The sequence below is a fragment of the Cheilinus undulatus genome, linkage group 8 (genome assembly GCF_018320785.1).
Source record: "Cheilinus undulatus linkage group 8, ASM1832078v1, whole genome shotgun sequence".
Classification (NCBI taxonomy): domain Eukaryota; kingdom Metazoa; phylum Chordata; class Actinopteri; order Labriformes; family Labridae; genus Cheilinus; species Cheilinus undulatus.
In genome coordinates this window covers 4,473,730-4,491,111 of record NC_054872.1, presented here as the reverse complement: position 1 = coordinate 4,491,111, position 17,382 = coordinate 4,473,730, and the positions used below count along the sequence as shown (strand labels likewise).

At 40.8% G+C, this 17,382-nt stretch overlaps 1 protein-coding gene across 1 annotated transcript in view; it reads right to left on the bottom strand.

Annotated features, from left to right (window-relative positions):
• Positions 1-17,382, bottom strand: part of cdk14 (cyclin-dependent kinase 14) — a 391,958-nt gene that overhangs the window by 361,239 nt on the left and 13,337 nt on the right. Inside the window, exon 2 of the mRNA XM_041794334.1 lies at positions 5,095-5,126. Coding sequence (XP_041650268.1) covers positions 5,095-5,126 — 32 coding nt within the window. The remainder of the gene's footprint in view (positions 1-5,094; positions 5,127-17,382) is intronic.

The window sequence follows — 17,382 nt, the reverse complement described above, 5'->3', positions numbered from 1 at the left end:
AGGCTGCAATCATTCCTGACTTTGTTGGACTGTGTATTAAGATGGATGTAGCAACAGCTGCCTGGGAGTGAAGCCAGTTTCTCTAGCGCTATGTCTGCTGACAGGCTGCAGTATAAATCATGACTCACCTCTGTGATGTTGACGGATGGGTCATCTCACCAAACATGTAAACTCTTCTGTCGGTCCACCTTTCTCATGCTGAGCTGCTCTGACTTAAATTTCGCTTTATGTCAGTCGTTCAATGAGAGAAACTCTTCAATAGAAGAGGGAAGAGCATCAAATAGAAACTGAAAGCTTAGAAGTGATTATTAGGGATGTACACGGTTAAACGGTTAAATGTTTATCAAGTTAGCTGGCGTGAGATTTAAGAGTCAGCTAAACTAACTACCTTTATTTTTTATAAAGAAAGGATTGAAATCCCGGACTATGATGGCCTTTCAAACTGCAATAAACCTCCCACCACTAGAGACCGCTGTTGCTTCATTTGATGGCTTCCTTCCTGTCTGAGCTTTCCTCTAGCCCTTCACCATGCGTAAATATGAGAAGTTCAGTGGTGGCTTAGCAATTAGCGTGTAAAAAGAACAGTGCGATGTGACCATTTTTAAAGTAATAAATGGAAAGAAAGCGGTATGTAGGCTGTCAAGGGTTTAACTCATGTATAACTACTCAGACTACTCAGGCTGGTGAAGCTAGCTGCTAATGTTAGCTGCAGAGCTAACACAGAGCTACAGCGGCGCCACTAATGAGGAAAAGTTAACTTTTGAGGACAGCCATGGCAACATTTTTTTCTTTATTACTTCTCTGACGTATTGGTGCCTTAATGCCAGTATTTTCTCTCAGTCCAATCACAAAAACAACAGGTGTCCAGCACATTTTAATGCTTCATGTTAGCAATAAATCAAACACACAACAGATAAGCATCATTTGTCAATGACTGGCTGTCCAGCACTGACCTTCAACTGATGCACATGAGCATCCAAAAACCCAACCTTCGATCCACTGATGTCACAATAAAATCACTTCATTCTCTCAATCCAACATCTCCTTTATTGGATGACAGGTTTTAGAGGGTGTGGTGATGAAAACTGGCACCGAGTCTTTCTGCATCCAAATCTGCAAACATCTAACCGCCAATTTCCACATATTGCACCTGTGCTGCGTTCCACTGGCGAATCGTACTGCGGAGCACATTGTTCCCCCTCTAGTCAATCAGAGCATGTCCACAGCCGGCGCTGCAGTCCAGCAGCTGCGCATCTCTGGAGCGCCAACCCTCTCCGCTTCGTTTGAGATACGCTGCAGGTCTATTTTCAGCGCCGGTCACTGCCAAACCGCGTCAATACGTGTCGATCAGAAAGCTCCAAACAGGAAGTCACAAGCGTAGAATATCCGGTTCTTTCAAAATACAACACCATATCAACATTACGTCTCATACTGCAGCGAGAGCAAGGGGTCACTGAGAGGTCAGTGGGTCACAGAGCTACAACTGTGCCATTGAAGAGGAAAAGTCAATTTTACATAAAACCACAGATACTAAAGCAAGCCTTAACCTTTTAACTTCCTAATGTACTTACCAAGTGGTGGAAGCAATAATATCATGGACTTACACTTGAATGGATGATAAATCACTCCCAAAAGGTAAAATAAACCATCGTTGACACACTATTGCTGCGTGAAATTGCAGTTCTCCCGTGATCTCTGCCCGCTGATCAGGTGCAGCGCTCTAGACGTGCATCAAGTGGGCAAGTTCGCTCACCTTAGGTCTGAGCCAAACCATATTGCTGTGAAGCACGGCTTAAGGCCAGCTCAGACCAATTCAGCCAGATTTAAGCCCAACTGCAACGTCGCAACTCATCGTCAAAACTCAGGCCCGAATTAGAGCGTCAGGAACAACAGTCTTGTAGTGTGACATAAATAACGATGCGCCCATGACCACGATTCAACAAGACTAGCGTGTCAGAATTTTTCGTACATTGTCGTCTAGTGTGACACCCTGACCTGACATCAAAGACGTGAATCCTGGCGTCTAACAGCAGGAGACTTTGCTCCTTATTTTTGCATCATTATTTACAAGATTGACCACTTTTATCTTCTTTTATTCCCCAAAACTAATGTGTACATTTTCCATCCATCCATCCAGGCATGCTCACATTCACATCTAAGGGCAATTTAGGGTCACCAATTAACATAATGAGCATGTTTTTGGTGGTGGGAGGAAGCCAGAGCACCCTGGCGTGCACGGGGAGAACATGCAAACTCCACACAGAAAGGCCCTGTCCCTGACCGGGAAGCGAACCAGCGGTCTTCTTGCTGTGAGGCAACAGCGCTAACCCCTGCGCCGCCGTGCTGCCCGTATGTGTACATTTTATTTTATTTTATTCACGTTATCACATGCACACCTTAAGTCATATCTGAAGGACAGCCAGTATATTTTGTCCTCCTCTTGATACATCCATATCTGTTACCCATAATCCAATCCATAGTTGTTTCTTATTTTACTTTTTTACAAGCAAAAGACCGCTACAATCACACCGAGCACTTCTGTTGCAGAGTGATTGACACTCTTTGGCTGGCCCCCGACAACCTGTGAACTCGCACTCAGTCATGGAGGCGGTGGTGATGTCAGCATACGGCGAGCAATCGGGATCACTCTTGTAGTGTGGCCAGGCTGTCGGCCGAGACAGGACAAGATTTGGTCGCGTAGTCTGGCATGGTGCCGTCGTGAACGACCAAAAAACTCATGTAGTCTGAGCTGGCCTTTAGCCGTTCTATGTGGGAATTGTGAGTTAGGGCATGTTTCAGCCCTGCATTTGTCTCATCGCTTCATGACAAGTCACCTCACAGTGCCACAGTAGTTTAATGCGAGGCGGCCATCTTGGAATGCAAAGTATTTTACGCTGTGTAAGTAAGTGAATTAAAAATACCTCAGATTTACACCCACCAAAGTTAAATGCGTTATGTTGGCCCAACGTCAAATAGTTTTTTTAGCTGAATGTAAATAAACTATAGAAACTTTTTCCAACCGATTTAAATGTGTTCTTTCAGCAAGCAGTGATCGTGCTGAGCCAATGTAAAACAGTTGAGTAAGGCCAACATTGCATGCTGGCTCAACGCAGCTGTTTTACATTGAGCCAACATTACTTTCATTACTGTCTTGCTGAAAGAATGCATTTAAACTTTCAATATTATTTTTACGTTTAGTCAACAATTCATTTTTATGAGTCGTAGTAAGTCACCTGAGAGAAGTAATAGTGGACCAGAGCAGTGGTGCTCTAGTATGGTGGTAAGGCACACTGGTCTGGGAATTTGTACAACCAAACATTATTGTTACACAGCAACTAAAAATACTGCAACACATGTTAAACAGGCCACATGGAAATGATTATGAGAATTTGGCTTAACCTTGGGAAACTAAAATGTGTAAACCAGTGAGCTGAAGGACAGTGTCCAGAATAAACATTATCCTTTCACTGTCATAAAGAAGTGCTTAACATATCTGACAGGTTAGGAGAGAGACTGGGCTGACAATATAAAGCTGTTTTATACAAACTGCATGACATTTTTTAGTTTTACGATTCTCATGCAACAAAAAAGCATCCAAACATCCGCAGCAGCCCACACAGCGGCTGCACTCCTGCAGCAAAAACGTTCCTCGACCTTAAACACATTCATGCAGTGATTTTAAAATGCTAAACTGCTTTTAATATGCTGTCCACCTGGCACCTTTACACACCAGCATTCATCTTTTTTAATTTAAATTTCACACCCAGACTGAGGCAGGAGCATGGAAGCACTTTTTGGATATTGTAGGCACGTTCCTGCATCAAGCTGCACTTTGTAGTGCAGACAGGTGCGGATTTAGTAATTTAGAGGCCCCAGGCAAAGACCAACATGAGGTCTTCAGCTGAAAGCAGTCATAGCGAGTGAACAAAATATTTTGAAGCATCTCTTTTAGGATCAAAAAGCCAGAGGATTAAAGGATGGACCAAAACAGGAAATATAAATATGCAAACACCCAACAGTTCTGTACGGGCTCTCAGAGCATAATAGCTCAGATTCAACACATCCTAATACCTCAACTGTTGCATGACATGAAGAATCTGTTTGGGCCAGCTGTCCTAGCGGGGGACTCTTTGGATCAAAAACATCTACTTCAATGATTCTTATTCACTCTCAGGCCTTAATTTATAATAGGGGAGTGTAAGACTGAGACCAGAGTCTAGAGGAGTCTAGGACTCAGATCAGAGTCTAGAGGAGTCTAGGACTCAGACCAGAGTCTAGAGGAGTTTAAGACTGAGACCAAAGTCCAGAGGAGTCTACAACTGAGACCAGAGTCTAGATCAGTTTAAGACTGAGACCAGAGTCTAGAGGAGTCCAGGACTGAGACCAGAGTCTAGAGGAGTCCAGGACTGAGACCAGAGTCTAAGGGATTCCAGGACTGAGACCAGAGTCTAGAGGATTCCAGGACTGAGGCTAGAACCATTTTGCAGCAAAAGACCAAAGAAAATTTCCATCCTTGCCTAATGAGTGCAGAAGAATCGATGAGGATCCTAACACCCGATCCACTCCGAGCTGTCATTCTGTCGTCACCTCCTATTTTTATTAACTCCCTCCTTGTGAACAAACCACAGTCAGATGTTTTTTTTAACCACACATTTTTACAAAAATGTCCAGAGAGACAGAGAATTGTTGCTATGAAGAATATAGATTCACAGTAGTGGGGTTTCTGTGAGGGGGATCCAGCCATCTGCATTCATCCAGACTGAATCTGATTGGTGAAATTGGTGGTGTCTCATTTGGCAGACCAGAGAGTGACCCTGAGGGACGTCTCTAAGATGAGAGGGGAAACGGCGCCGCTCCACACATGAATATATTACACACCATATGCACTGGGTTACAACAGGATTCACACCCTCACCCCACCCCCCAAAAATCAACTGCAATGCAGTCCTGACAACATCTGGCCAGTGAGTCCTCGCTGAATAATTTCAGTGGGAAAAACAGCCAACACAGAGCGGCGTGTTACAGCCACGACGCTGCGTGAAACTGGGCCAGTGATGCCATCAGTTCCTGAAGATTCACTTGTTTGATTCCTACCTCATCAAAGCCGCTGTCCTCTTTCTTGAAAGCTGCAGAGAGAAGAAAGGAAGAGAGAGTCAGACAGCGCCTGAAGAATGAGGAAAATAAAACATTTCTAATGGTAGAGAAGCGGTGCTGAACTTCTCCGTCAGCTTAGGAATTCATTCTGGGCTCATTAAAACGGGGCAGGTCAAGCTTTACATTGAACACAGCTCTCTATTGTTCTGATAATAACTCACTTTTCCACCCTTTATCTTTATTTTTTTGTTTTTAAATGGAGTTTCACAGTAGAGATGGAAGTATAACAGATATAGAGAAAATTCCAGCATGAACAAAGCAAACTATAATTATTACAATCTTTGTAGAGAGCTCATTCATTTATTCTTTCACTCATTCACTCATTTAGTCATGTCAACATCTTAACTAGAACCACTGCCTGGTGGTGTAAGCCTCTGTGAGCCTCAAAGTCACTGGAGTTCGCTGTCTAAGGTGTAAACAGTATTTACAGTATGACACGGCACAATCAATACAATAAGACAAGACAAAATCCAAGAACATAAAGCGACAACACACGACATGAAACGAACATATGATATGATAGCGTAAGACATGACTCGACATGAAAACACGGTATAGTGCGATACAACACAATACCGTACAATGCCATGGGATGTAACGTGATATGATACAATTCATGTTGTTGTCACTTCAAACTCCCATAGATGGCGTTTGGGAAAGGGCAGAGCCTTTGAAAAAAAACTCAGAGGGTGATTGGATGAATGTTTTGTCTGTCACAACTTTACAGGCCAATCAGAGCAACAAAACACGTGACACAGCCGCTACAGAGGAGTAAGCTCCATAGAGAACTGCATCACGCGAAACATGGCAACTGTAGACATGTCAGTGTACGACTTTTGTTGTTTTTGAAAAGAAAACAACTCACTGCTGTTCTTTGTTCTTCTTTTAACAAAGAAATGTCATCAAGCTCTTATAAAACTGGCCCCGGGGCCAAATCCAGCCCTTGAAACAGTTAAATCCGGCCCGCAAGATGATCTCGTATTTCTCTTATAACTGGCCCATCGGTATGAGGTCTGTAGATTTCCTCAAGTATAAAAATGTGAACTTATCCTTGATGTTTTAAGATATCCTTGTTAAGTCGCAAAATCTGAAAAAGTAAGGAGTAAAAATATTTAGATATAAAGTCAGAAATGTGGGAAAATAAATTAATTAGTGTTTTAATTTCACATTTTCAATCTGACAGTTATGACAAACTTTTATTATTTCATACTTTGAGCATTTGAACTCATAATTTTGACTTCTCATAAAATATTTTGAGCTTTATGATTCATAATACTAGATTTTAAGTGATATTTTGACCTTTTTAACTAATTATTTTGTATTTTATCTCATACTTTCAACTCCAAACTTCGACTTCATAATCCTATAGTTTGATCTTTAGACTCACAATTTAAAATTTTGAATTATATTTTGACTTTAAATTTCATGAATACAAATTCTATTTCATATTTTGACCTTTTAAACTCACAATTTTGACTTCTTTCTAATAAATTTGCCATTAAAAAACATAACTTTTCAATATCAATTTCATGTTTTGAACTTTGTGAGCTATTAAATTTACTTTTTTCAGATTGTGAGCCTTTAAACTTAGCTTTTTAACTTTTTAAATGTCAAAATTGTTTATCATCAATGCTAAGTTTTTTTTTTATTTTATTACTGGGGAAACAAGGTTGACAGTTTATGGTTAAAAAGGTGATGCTGTTAGGCCCTCAGGTTAGTCCTGAATCCAGAATCCTTTCCCTGCTGTGATCGAGTTTGACACCCCTGTCCTAGATGAAAACCTGCTCTGCAGCACTCTGGACCTCAAACTGTGGTGAATGTTCACCTTCTAACATGAAGATGACCCTAAACACACAGCCAAGAATATGTTTGGTTTGTAGACAGTGGTGGCACGTTTTGCAGGTGATGTCTAAGTGGTGGGGGAATGTTACTCTGGAACACCTGGATGCTTTTTTCCATTTATTCAGATAGATTAGGTAGCTAATAGTCTAATTTGAACACGCAAAAAGTTTTGAGGAGGGTTTAAGGGGTGCATACAGTAATGGCCAAGCATACAAAATGCTAAGGATGGAAGAAAAAATAGATAAAGCAAGGTATCAAGATATTTTGTCGGGTGATATATCATGTGGTCTCATCCACCAAGTATTGATTGTTTTGAATTAATTGCTAATATGAACTGAAGTCTATGACAATGGAAAAATGATACCAATTGTTTGTTCAGTGAGATTGGCAGAGGTGATGGTCATAGAGCAGTAGAAAGTTAGTACAGTAAACATGGCAGCACCAGAGGAAGGACATTAGGAACACAAGCAGGGCACGAATAAGATGGACGTGACACATGAGGTTTGCAAGGAGTGCTGCATGAAAATAAAGTACTGCAGAATTACAATCAAAATGAAGGCAAGGCTAATGGTTAATCAGCTAAACAGTTGATAAAATGGTATAAATTAACAATATATCGCAATATATGGTATCGCAAAATGTTTAAAATCGCAATATCGTATTGTGACCTAAGTATCATGATAATATCATATCGAAGGGTTACTAGTGATTCCCACCCTTGCAAAATGCATGCATAGAATGCATATAAAAATGCATAGAATACGAATAGTCGATCAGCAAAGGACAGGTTATCTTACAGTGACATGCTGACCCTCGAACACAGACTGAGGTATGAGCCTATTCACTAATGGCTCAGCGGGTCAGTCATCACTAAAGCTAAAGATACAGCAGATGGACATGATTGTCTAAATTTTGTGTCTTTACAGAAAAAAAAAATCAAGGCATATTCAGTTAATGTCTTGAGTTCTTGACACATAAGATGTTGTATTTTGCAGTCTGGGACATTAAATACTGACATTCACCAGATGGGTGCAGTTTTTAAAGGACTGATGAACTGCCTAGTCAACACAAACACACTATAAAAGACAAACCCTGTCATTAAATCAAACTAAAACATGACTGTGCAATCAGCTAGACTGACATTAATGAACTCTTTTGTTCATCATATTATTTTAGTGCAGTGTTAGAACAATGAAACTGACTCTAAGAGCTGAGGCTACAGCAAAAACAGCATTTTGCCTCAAAGAGCTCCTTCAACCACAGTTTTACAGCTATGCTCTTTCTCCTTCCTGTTCTGACATCCAATGGCACATCAAGATATTTTCCCCTCATGCCAGGGATCATGTTTAGATATTTTACTCTGCATACTTTATTGTATTGCAGAAACAATAAACTTCATAATTAAAGCTGGGTGTTTATTGTTGTCTGTAGAAGTTCTTTTACAGAGTAGAATGACATTTAAAACCATTCAGTCATTTATTGCATCCTCATCCACACTGATATTCTGCCGCTGCTGGGACAGACTGTAATGAATTTGACATGAATATCCTTCAAACTCATGAGGAGGAGGAGGAAATCATCAGTTTGTTTCTGCAGCGTTGATTTTTGAATGGCTCCAGAGGACGATTACTAATGGACAAATGCTGATGTTTCACTTATTAACTCCTCATGATAATTATGATGTCTGCAGACAGCGCAGATGGCTAACAGACAGAGAGCTCTGGGGGCCGCCGTGTGGTGAAATTACCTTTTTATGTCAGAGTGTTTGGAAGCATCCTCAGTGCAGCCACTGAGCCGTTAAAACTGCTGCCTCCCTCTCCTCCGAGGGTCTACACTCAATCCCCAAAGACTTCCCAGACACTCCAGACAGCATCATCACAGCCACAAATCCACACTCAATACAATGGATTAGACTGCAGGTAGACAATACAGCTCCTGCACTGCACGGCTGACATGGAAGATTTAGTGCTCAGTGGGGAGGGAGGCGTTTGACACTGTCGGCTTCATTTTGTGCTTTCAGACGAGGATAATAAACACATCAAATATTCACTGGAATAGTTTATGGGAATCAAATTCATATTTGTGCCACAGTAACATTTAAGCAATAAACTGTACGTTTGAAGCCGAAACATTCCAGTAAGAATTGTTTTCAACTTCTCTGACCAATTAAAAATTGACATTTTTTGTGTATCTAACTGAATGCTTATATTTATGCTCATTATTATTCTATACAAAAATTTACAGCAAATTTCTCCTCGATGTTGTTGCATTACTTTTACTTTTAAATGATAAAATGTGCAATAGAGCTAACCTAATTTAATTATCAGCTCTAACACAGCAGCTTAGATTTATGACCAAATGTCATCTCAGATTAGGATGGGAAAAATATTGATCCCTGTTGTTCTGACTTCTGTGCAACAACTATCGAACCAATCATGCTTTATATTGATAATTCAATGGGAAAACACTCTAAACAGATTTTTCTGCCAGTTAGAGTCAATATCTTGACTCCACATGATGGCTTTAGTGCCTTAATGATGGCAGCATGAACATGACGGTTAATCTGGCAGAGATGAAAATAGCAGTGGGATTAAATGATGACAGATCAACAGTGAAGACATTTAGATATTAAGCATCTTGTAATATTTATAGTAAATCTTTGCTGCTGAATGATGATACTGTTACTGGAGACCATGCATCACAAACTGCACGCTTTGCATTATGGGTTGACACTTATCGGCCTTGCTAATTACCAGGGTTGATACTCGTGGTTACTATGTTACAATGTCATTTAGCAGATGCTTTTATGCCAAGAAACATACATACAGGTAGACAGGTGTACCAGGAGTTAAGGACCTTGCCCAAGGGCCCAGACTTTTGTACTGACTGGGACTTGAACCATCAATCTCAGTGGTATAACCCACTAAGATATCCAGCCCCCCCAATTAGCAGGTTATCTGATTAATTTTACCATTTGCAGCTAAAGTGAGCTCCGCTGTTGCTTTGTCATTCCCCTTGGTCTGTTTTTTTAACGCACCGCCTTGTCTCAGCTAATGTCCCACCTGAAACACGATCTGATAGGCTGGGCATAAGCCAATTAACAATAAAGCCTGGGACGAGCACTGAGACACAGGGCAGCCTGCAGAAGGAGGAGAGTCATCTGTAAGGATGGAGATTGTTAATTTTTATACCCTTATCAATACTTCTTATTGATCTGAGTCCTTATTGATCCACTATTGATACGTTTCTATAGTTTGATTTAAAGACAAAATAAGGGCAAATATTAAACATACAAGTGGTCTTAACTGAGTAATGCTTGAGATAAAAAGCTCTGTTTCAGTCTGTCACATCTATTTTATATCCCTCAATACAAACACATTCTTCATGTTCACAACTGTATTTATTAAAGTTTCTCAAAAGCTAAATTTTCCCATTTTTCACGATATTTGTACACAACATAACATATAAAATACAGTAATTTACTTATATTACCTGAATGCATCATATTTTCCGTCTTCAGCTCGTAAAGTTTGCTAATTGACTTCGATTTTGCGGAGCCCACCATGGATTTCTACACTGGATTAATATTGTTAACAAACAGGACCTGTCCAAAGTTTTGGAGCACTTTTCAGCATTTATCTGAGCAGCTGAGGAAGAAAACTGTCCTGAAGCAGCTGAACAGAGTGACATGAGTGCCCGTTACTCCCAGTGCAGGCAGATATGATCGTATGTGAGTCTGTCTTCCTCAAGCCGACAGTTGAACGTACATTCTGGTTTTATGTGATGCACTATAAAGATGTGCTTTCAGTGTATTTTCCCTCCTTACAAGAACTGATCCATGTTTTACTCCAGTTACATCTTAAACTGACGATACATCACAGAGCCTGTAAGACTCAATAGCAGCATCGATAAGCTTAAATTTTATTGATTTTCAGGTATTTGAAAAACACAGAACCGGGTCTTAATAGACCCCGGGTCTGAAACCCCATCCCTAATCATCACCTGAGTTTTGAAAGTGAGGAGGCAGATATTTCTGAGGTTAAAAACACAATGATCCTGCAAATACTTTTGAAAAGATAAGTCAGAAGATTCATCCCATAATGATCTGCATTACCAGTTAACAGTAATGTTGCTACACAATGTCCTCAGGCTGAGGTAGAATTTTGACTTAGATTGAGCAGTTAAGCCAAATTAAGATTAAACTGTAATGTGTCCTACTGCAATTTTCAAATGCAGTGAAAATACCAGTCTCATGCTTTTTCTTGCAGCAGCAGAGATGCATGCTTTTCACATCCTGCAAAGATTCCAAGTTCCAAGTGCAGCCTGATGCAACAGACAAAAAACAAGACAAGGTTAAAACCTAGTCTATGGCTGACTGCAGCTATCTGGATGCCTGACTGAATCGTGTGTTCTGGCAGAGTGATTATTGTTTGGGGTGTGTAATCGTGCTGTCCCTAATGTCCGTGGGTTGAGAATTAAAGGACCCTAAAAGTTTAAGACTGTCGGCAGGAAACAGCTACCTGACACCTCAGATCGACTCATATCCATGCATGGATATATTTGACATTCATCTGGAAAAGCTCCCATAGAAAGTGTTTGGGAAGGGCAGGACTTTTCAGAAAATTTTCAGAAGGTGATTGGAGGAACGTTCTGTCAGTTAGATTCATGACGGGCCAATCAGAGCGACTCTTGTGCAGGCCACCGTTGCCTTAGATTGCTAACGTCAGGAGACATGCAAAAACATCTCTTTTGCTAAGACAAGCTTTTAGTGTGGCTCTCTGCTCTGGTATTAAAAAGAGATGTAGTCCAGTTCTGATTAAACTGCTGCTTTCCTACAGCTACATCGGGGCTAATGGCTACTGCAGCAGAAGCCCCTAGATACAACAGAAAAACGTAACGATCCCAAACCTATCGAAACAGAGCAGGAGAAAACATCTTTTCTGTCATGGAAAGCTTTTAGATTTCCTCTCTGCCCTTGTTGTCCAGGTCTGACAAAAGAGCCGCTGTGGCTAAGTCTGAGCTAATCACTCCACTAGCAGCCATTGTATACAAGCACTCACCCAAGAAGTAACCCTTTTCCTGTAACTATCACATAGTCATGCTGAAGCAGGTCAGCAGAAGAGCGGACACATCTTTCCCAACATGAAAAGATTTTAGGGTTCTTTTAATTCTTTATTTCATTGAGAACCATGGTCCGGTTCTAGTAAAAAAAAAAAAAAAACAGTGCTGACACTTTATCTGAGGTATTTAGAGCAGTGGAGGCATACATTACCGACAGCTCTCAGTACAACTAAACCCCGCCCTTAGTGCAACTCTGTATGTACGGCTCTGAAAGTAGAGTCACTCACCCAGACACAGACAGACCCATGTGACTCTCCTCAGAGTAAAACACATAAAAGCATGCAAGGAGCTTGCAATAAACAACGAGATAACAGTGCATGAGAGGAGAAGAGGGAGATGGGAGATGCCGTGCACCAAACTGGATCAGGTGATGACCATCCAACCAGTGCTTATAGGACCTCGCCTCTTTACATGTGTGCTCTACCAGCTGAACTAAACCAGCATCCTCACTGGTCCTCTCATATTGTTCTTCTACCTGTTTTTATAGTGTAAAGTACTTTGGTACAGTCCTTTCTAGGTGCTCTTTAAATAAACGTGACCTTCTGAATGCACCATAATGAGTGTGATTCTGTGTGTGGTTTGTTTGGAAACATGAGGACAAGAACTAGAATCCTCCTTATCGGTGCTGAATGATTCAGGGGCCCTGAGTGCAGAATCTGTTCCTGTCAAAGCAGTCAGGTAGTGATGCCGCTTTGATGCTGTCAGAGATTTCTGCTTCACCTTACTATTTTTCTTTCTAGAGCACACAAAGAGAGTAATAAAATCCCCTTTAGAAGGAAATTAAAAAAAGAAGCAGAGAATATAGCAGACAGAGAAGACTCTTTTGTCCGACTTGCAGCTAAAAAAAAACCTCCTTTAAAAAGCTGAGTTCTTCTTCCTTAAACCCATAACACCTCATTACTGCCTCTACAGCATTTCATGCTGCGTCTCTCACTTGAAGGATTTCTCCTTTTGATCAAACTTGTGTGGAAACATTAAGAAGCTGAGCCCGTCTCTAACAGAGGAGGTGTTTTCAGAATTATCATCAGGGAGGTTCTGTTTAATCCACAGCAGGTTATTTAACCTACATTTAATCTACACAGCACAGACCATCAGGATTCGGTTTATTTATAGCTGTTATATAAAAGAATGCTGATTTACATTTGACATATTAAGGAAAACATTTAGGTTATATTTCTTTAATCAGTGCTTGTCTGCAGTCTGAGGAGGTTTTTATTCACTCTGCAGAAGAAGAAAGGTACAGACTCTGCTGTCCTTTCATCACTTTGGACCAGACGGAGGGTTTCTCCAGACTTGCAAATTTGCTAGTCCGAGCATATGAGCAACCGCTGGATGCAGTTCCTCAAGTGTCCACTTGAGGCAAAAGCCCCAAAAGTCCCATAAGCACCCATTCAAAAATTACAGTTCTCACAGTAGCCTTGTTCAAAATGTGACCGTCGTCAGAAAAGCTGTCAGAATCTCCCTTTTTTCTGTGGTAATAAACGTGACACAGCACCAATCACCCTCTGAGTATTTTGTTCTTTTCATTTATTTCTTGTTTGTTTCCAGAGCTGACATGCTCAGGAGAGTAGGGATGGGAAGGGTCAGCTGGTTGATGGGATACAGAAGCTTACGGGCACCTGGCACACTTTCCCAGGCCTGATCAAGCTAACCACATTCTGGGTTCCCAGGACCCAGTAGGCTGATCCAGACACCAGGGAGACTGTGTGGGTCATGTAGAGCAGTGGTTATCAACCCTTTTAGCCCACCACCCCAAAATAAAGATGCCAGTGACCGAGGACTCCCACTGTAGCTGAGGGTGGTTGAACACAGCCATGCACATTCAAGAATAGTCATGTACAGACAAGGCTGCCCATCAGGGGGTAAAGGGGAGAGTTTTCTGGGGCCAGGCAAAACTGGGGAAACATGGAGGTCAGCAAAATCATGGCCCATTGTAAAGTTTAGCTGTGATATTCATATTTTATATCTAACCTGAATAATAACCACTCTTATCATAGCAACAAATACCTTAAATTATTCATTTTTGCCGTTGTATGTAGCCTTCTTGTACATGTTTTTCTTACGAATAGAATTAAAAAAAAAAGGTTAAAATGGCCAAAAAAAAATGGTGGAAAAGGTGGTAAAATGGGGTTTTAAAAGACGCAGAAGTATTTTAGTGGGAAAAATAAGAAAGAAATGGTGAAAATGGGTTCAAGTGGCAAAAACGACCATGGATGTGGTTAAAAAAAGGGATTAAAAGTGGCAGAAATGGGTGGAAAAGTGAGTGTAATGGGATTTAAAAGTGGAAAAACTGGAAAAAACTTCAATAACTGAGACTTAAAAATGGGCCAAATGGTTGTAAAAATGACAATAATTGATCAGCAGAGGAAATGATAAGCAGAAAGTGGCAAAAACAGGCAGAAAAAATGGCAGGAAGGATTTAAATTGACAAAAATGTGGTAAAAGTGAAAAAAAATGTGTTAACATTGGCAAAAGAAAAGTGGGAGAAAGCAATGACAATGGGTTAAAATCTGGCAAAATTGGTGTAAAGTGACAAACTTGAATAAAAAGTAGCAAAAATTGGTCCAAAATGTGCAAAAATGGTGAATAGTGGCAAAATTGGGTGAGCTTGGATAAAAAGACAGGTCAAATCAGTGTCTAACATTGTAATGCTCCAAATGCATGCACTACACTGCCAGACGGCAGGGCCGTACACCTGCTACCTGTAGAGATGACACAGTACTGACTTCACTGACATGCACATGCAATAAAGCAAATGCAGCTGTTGATCCAACTATGTCTAACATTAGTAAATATAAAGGTGCATGTGTTGCTGCTTTAACTCCACAAACTGTTCTTCATTTCTAATATTACACTCAGCTCACAGCAGAGCCGTGTTTATGTTCACTGCCACGTTTGTGATCTAATGCAACAGCTGCTTGGTGATGCTGTTTGGCTGCTGCATGCAGCCTGTTGGAGGAAGCCCAACCTGGAATCAGAAATATCAAACATGTTTGATCAATGGGATTCCAGTTTTTACAAATGTACAGCCAGTCTTATTAGGCTGAAAGAAAGTTATTTTGAGGCACAAATTTAAACACGACAACCATTATCACTGGGTTTAAGGGGTAAAAATCAAACAGACCAGGTCCATATTTAATGTCGTCTATATGCTCCAGAGTTATCCACGAGCCTCTGAATCAATGCCGTCTAAAAGCTGTAACACTCTTTCAGTCTGGAAACAAGATGTTCTAAGTGGAGATTTGAGGATTTTCATGCTCAGTGTGGGTAAAAGGTCAAGTTTGTACAAAGAAGAAAGAGTTCTTTTCCTTTTTTATAGGAACATTCCTGTTTAAAAATGAATCATAACAGGAGTGTGGCTGCAGCCTTGATCACACCTTCACACTATGAAGATCCTTGAACGCTCTGCACCTCCTCAGGAGAAGTCGGGGTTAATTAAGGCGCTCGAGTGAACCTCAATGGCAGAAAGGCTCGCTAAATTCACTGCATGCTAGGACGTATCCTGCTGGTGAAGAGAGCTACAGCTAGAACTACAGCATATCAGAGCACGTTTGAATAGGAGGATCACAAATTAAAGCATTAAAACATCTTTAATTTAGTTCTTCATTAATAATTAAAATATTGGTTATAGATTTAATGTTCAGGTGGAGGTGTCTCTCACCAGACTGAAGGTCACTTATAAAAGGATCAATAATTTATCAGTCAATAAAACTTCAGTAAATCAGTCAGACTGAATACACCCATTTATAGACAGGATTTTATACAGGATTTGAAAATGGAGAGAGTCAATGTTATAGACGTCTGGTAGGAGGGAGTTCAAGAGGCAGAAGTCTCTAGATCCCATAATGGTCTAGCAGGCAGATGGTACAGTGAGGCGTATTGATGTGCAGGAGGTCAGAGAGGTACAGAGCAGACAGGTTATGGATGCTCTCAAAGGTAAGGAGCAGAATCTTAAAAACAATGAGGAAACTGACCGAGAGTCGATGAAGCTGCTGATCAACAGGAGGGATGTGATAAATGGAGGTATGGAGACAATACGAGGATTTATTCTGGGGATTACTGATGGAGATAGAAAAGAGTAAAGTGACTCTGCAGAGACTGTCACACATAGCTACAGCATGGGTCACATCATCTGGGCACATGGTTGGTTTTTGCGAAGGTCAGAAAACTTCAAAAAAGTCGCGGAGGAAGATTGGAAGAAATGTGTTGTCACTTTCAGCTAGAGCTAAAGCTAGAGGTGTCATGGTTTTTGTTTTTGTCCCTAACCATTGCAGCTCAGGGGTTACGTTCCAGTGCATGCAATCCCATGTTGAATACATCTTAAAAAAGTGGGAAAAATAATACGGATATCATAGTATTTGCTATCAATGTAGGTGCCAGTTAGTGTCTGCAAATTGCAGCAGTAGCTCAGTCTGTGAGGACTTTGGCTGGGAATCAGAGGGTTGCTGGTTCAAGTCCTGGTTGGACCATATCTGATCTAGCAGTTGCAGAGGTGCCAGTTCCCTTCCTGAGTATTGCTGAGCACTTCAGTGAGCCCGTCCCTCTGGCATCTCTCCATGAGGATGTTTGCACATGTGTGTAACACGTTTAACAACTGCTGACACTGCAATCATAATATTGTGTGTCTCCACACATTAGTTTAATGAGTGCAGCCACAAACACTCACTGGCCACTTTATTAGGTACACCTGCTCAATTAGTTGTTCACTAAAATAGCTAATAAGCCGATCACATGGCAGCAGCTCAAAGCATTTAGGGAGGAGGACATGGTCAAGACACTTGCTGAAGTTCAAACTGAGTATCAGAATGGTGGGAAAGGGGATTTTAGTGACTCTGAATGTGGCCTGGTTATTGGTGCCAGACAAGCTGGTCTGAGTATGTCAGAAACTGCTGATCTACTGGGACTTTCATGCACAACCATGTAACAAAGCTCTAATCATCTTAAACTGGTAACTGTACTGCAGTGGGCTCCACAATCACCAGATCTCAATCAGATAGAGCAGGGGTCCCCAACTTTTCAGCCCAAAATAAAGGTGACAGATACCAGGGACCCCTACTACCTGAGGGTGACGCATAGCTGAACGCAGCCATGCACATTAAAGAATAGTCTTGTGCAAACTTAAACTTAAAGGATTTTTAAAACTTACTTTCATAAGAGTATAAATCTCACCAACTGAACATGTTTTCGTTGAACATTTAACAAATTTTATGCAAATATTTTTTTATAAAAATGGGTAAAATATTCCATTTGAAATCATTTTAGAAG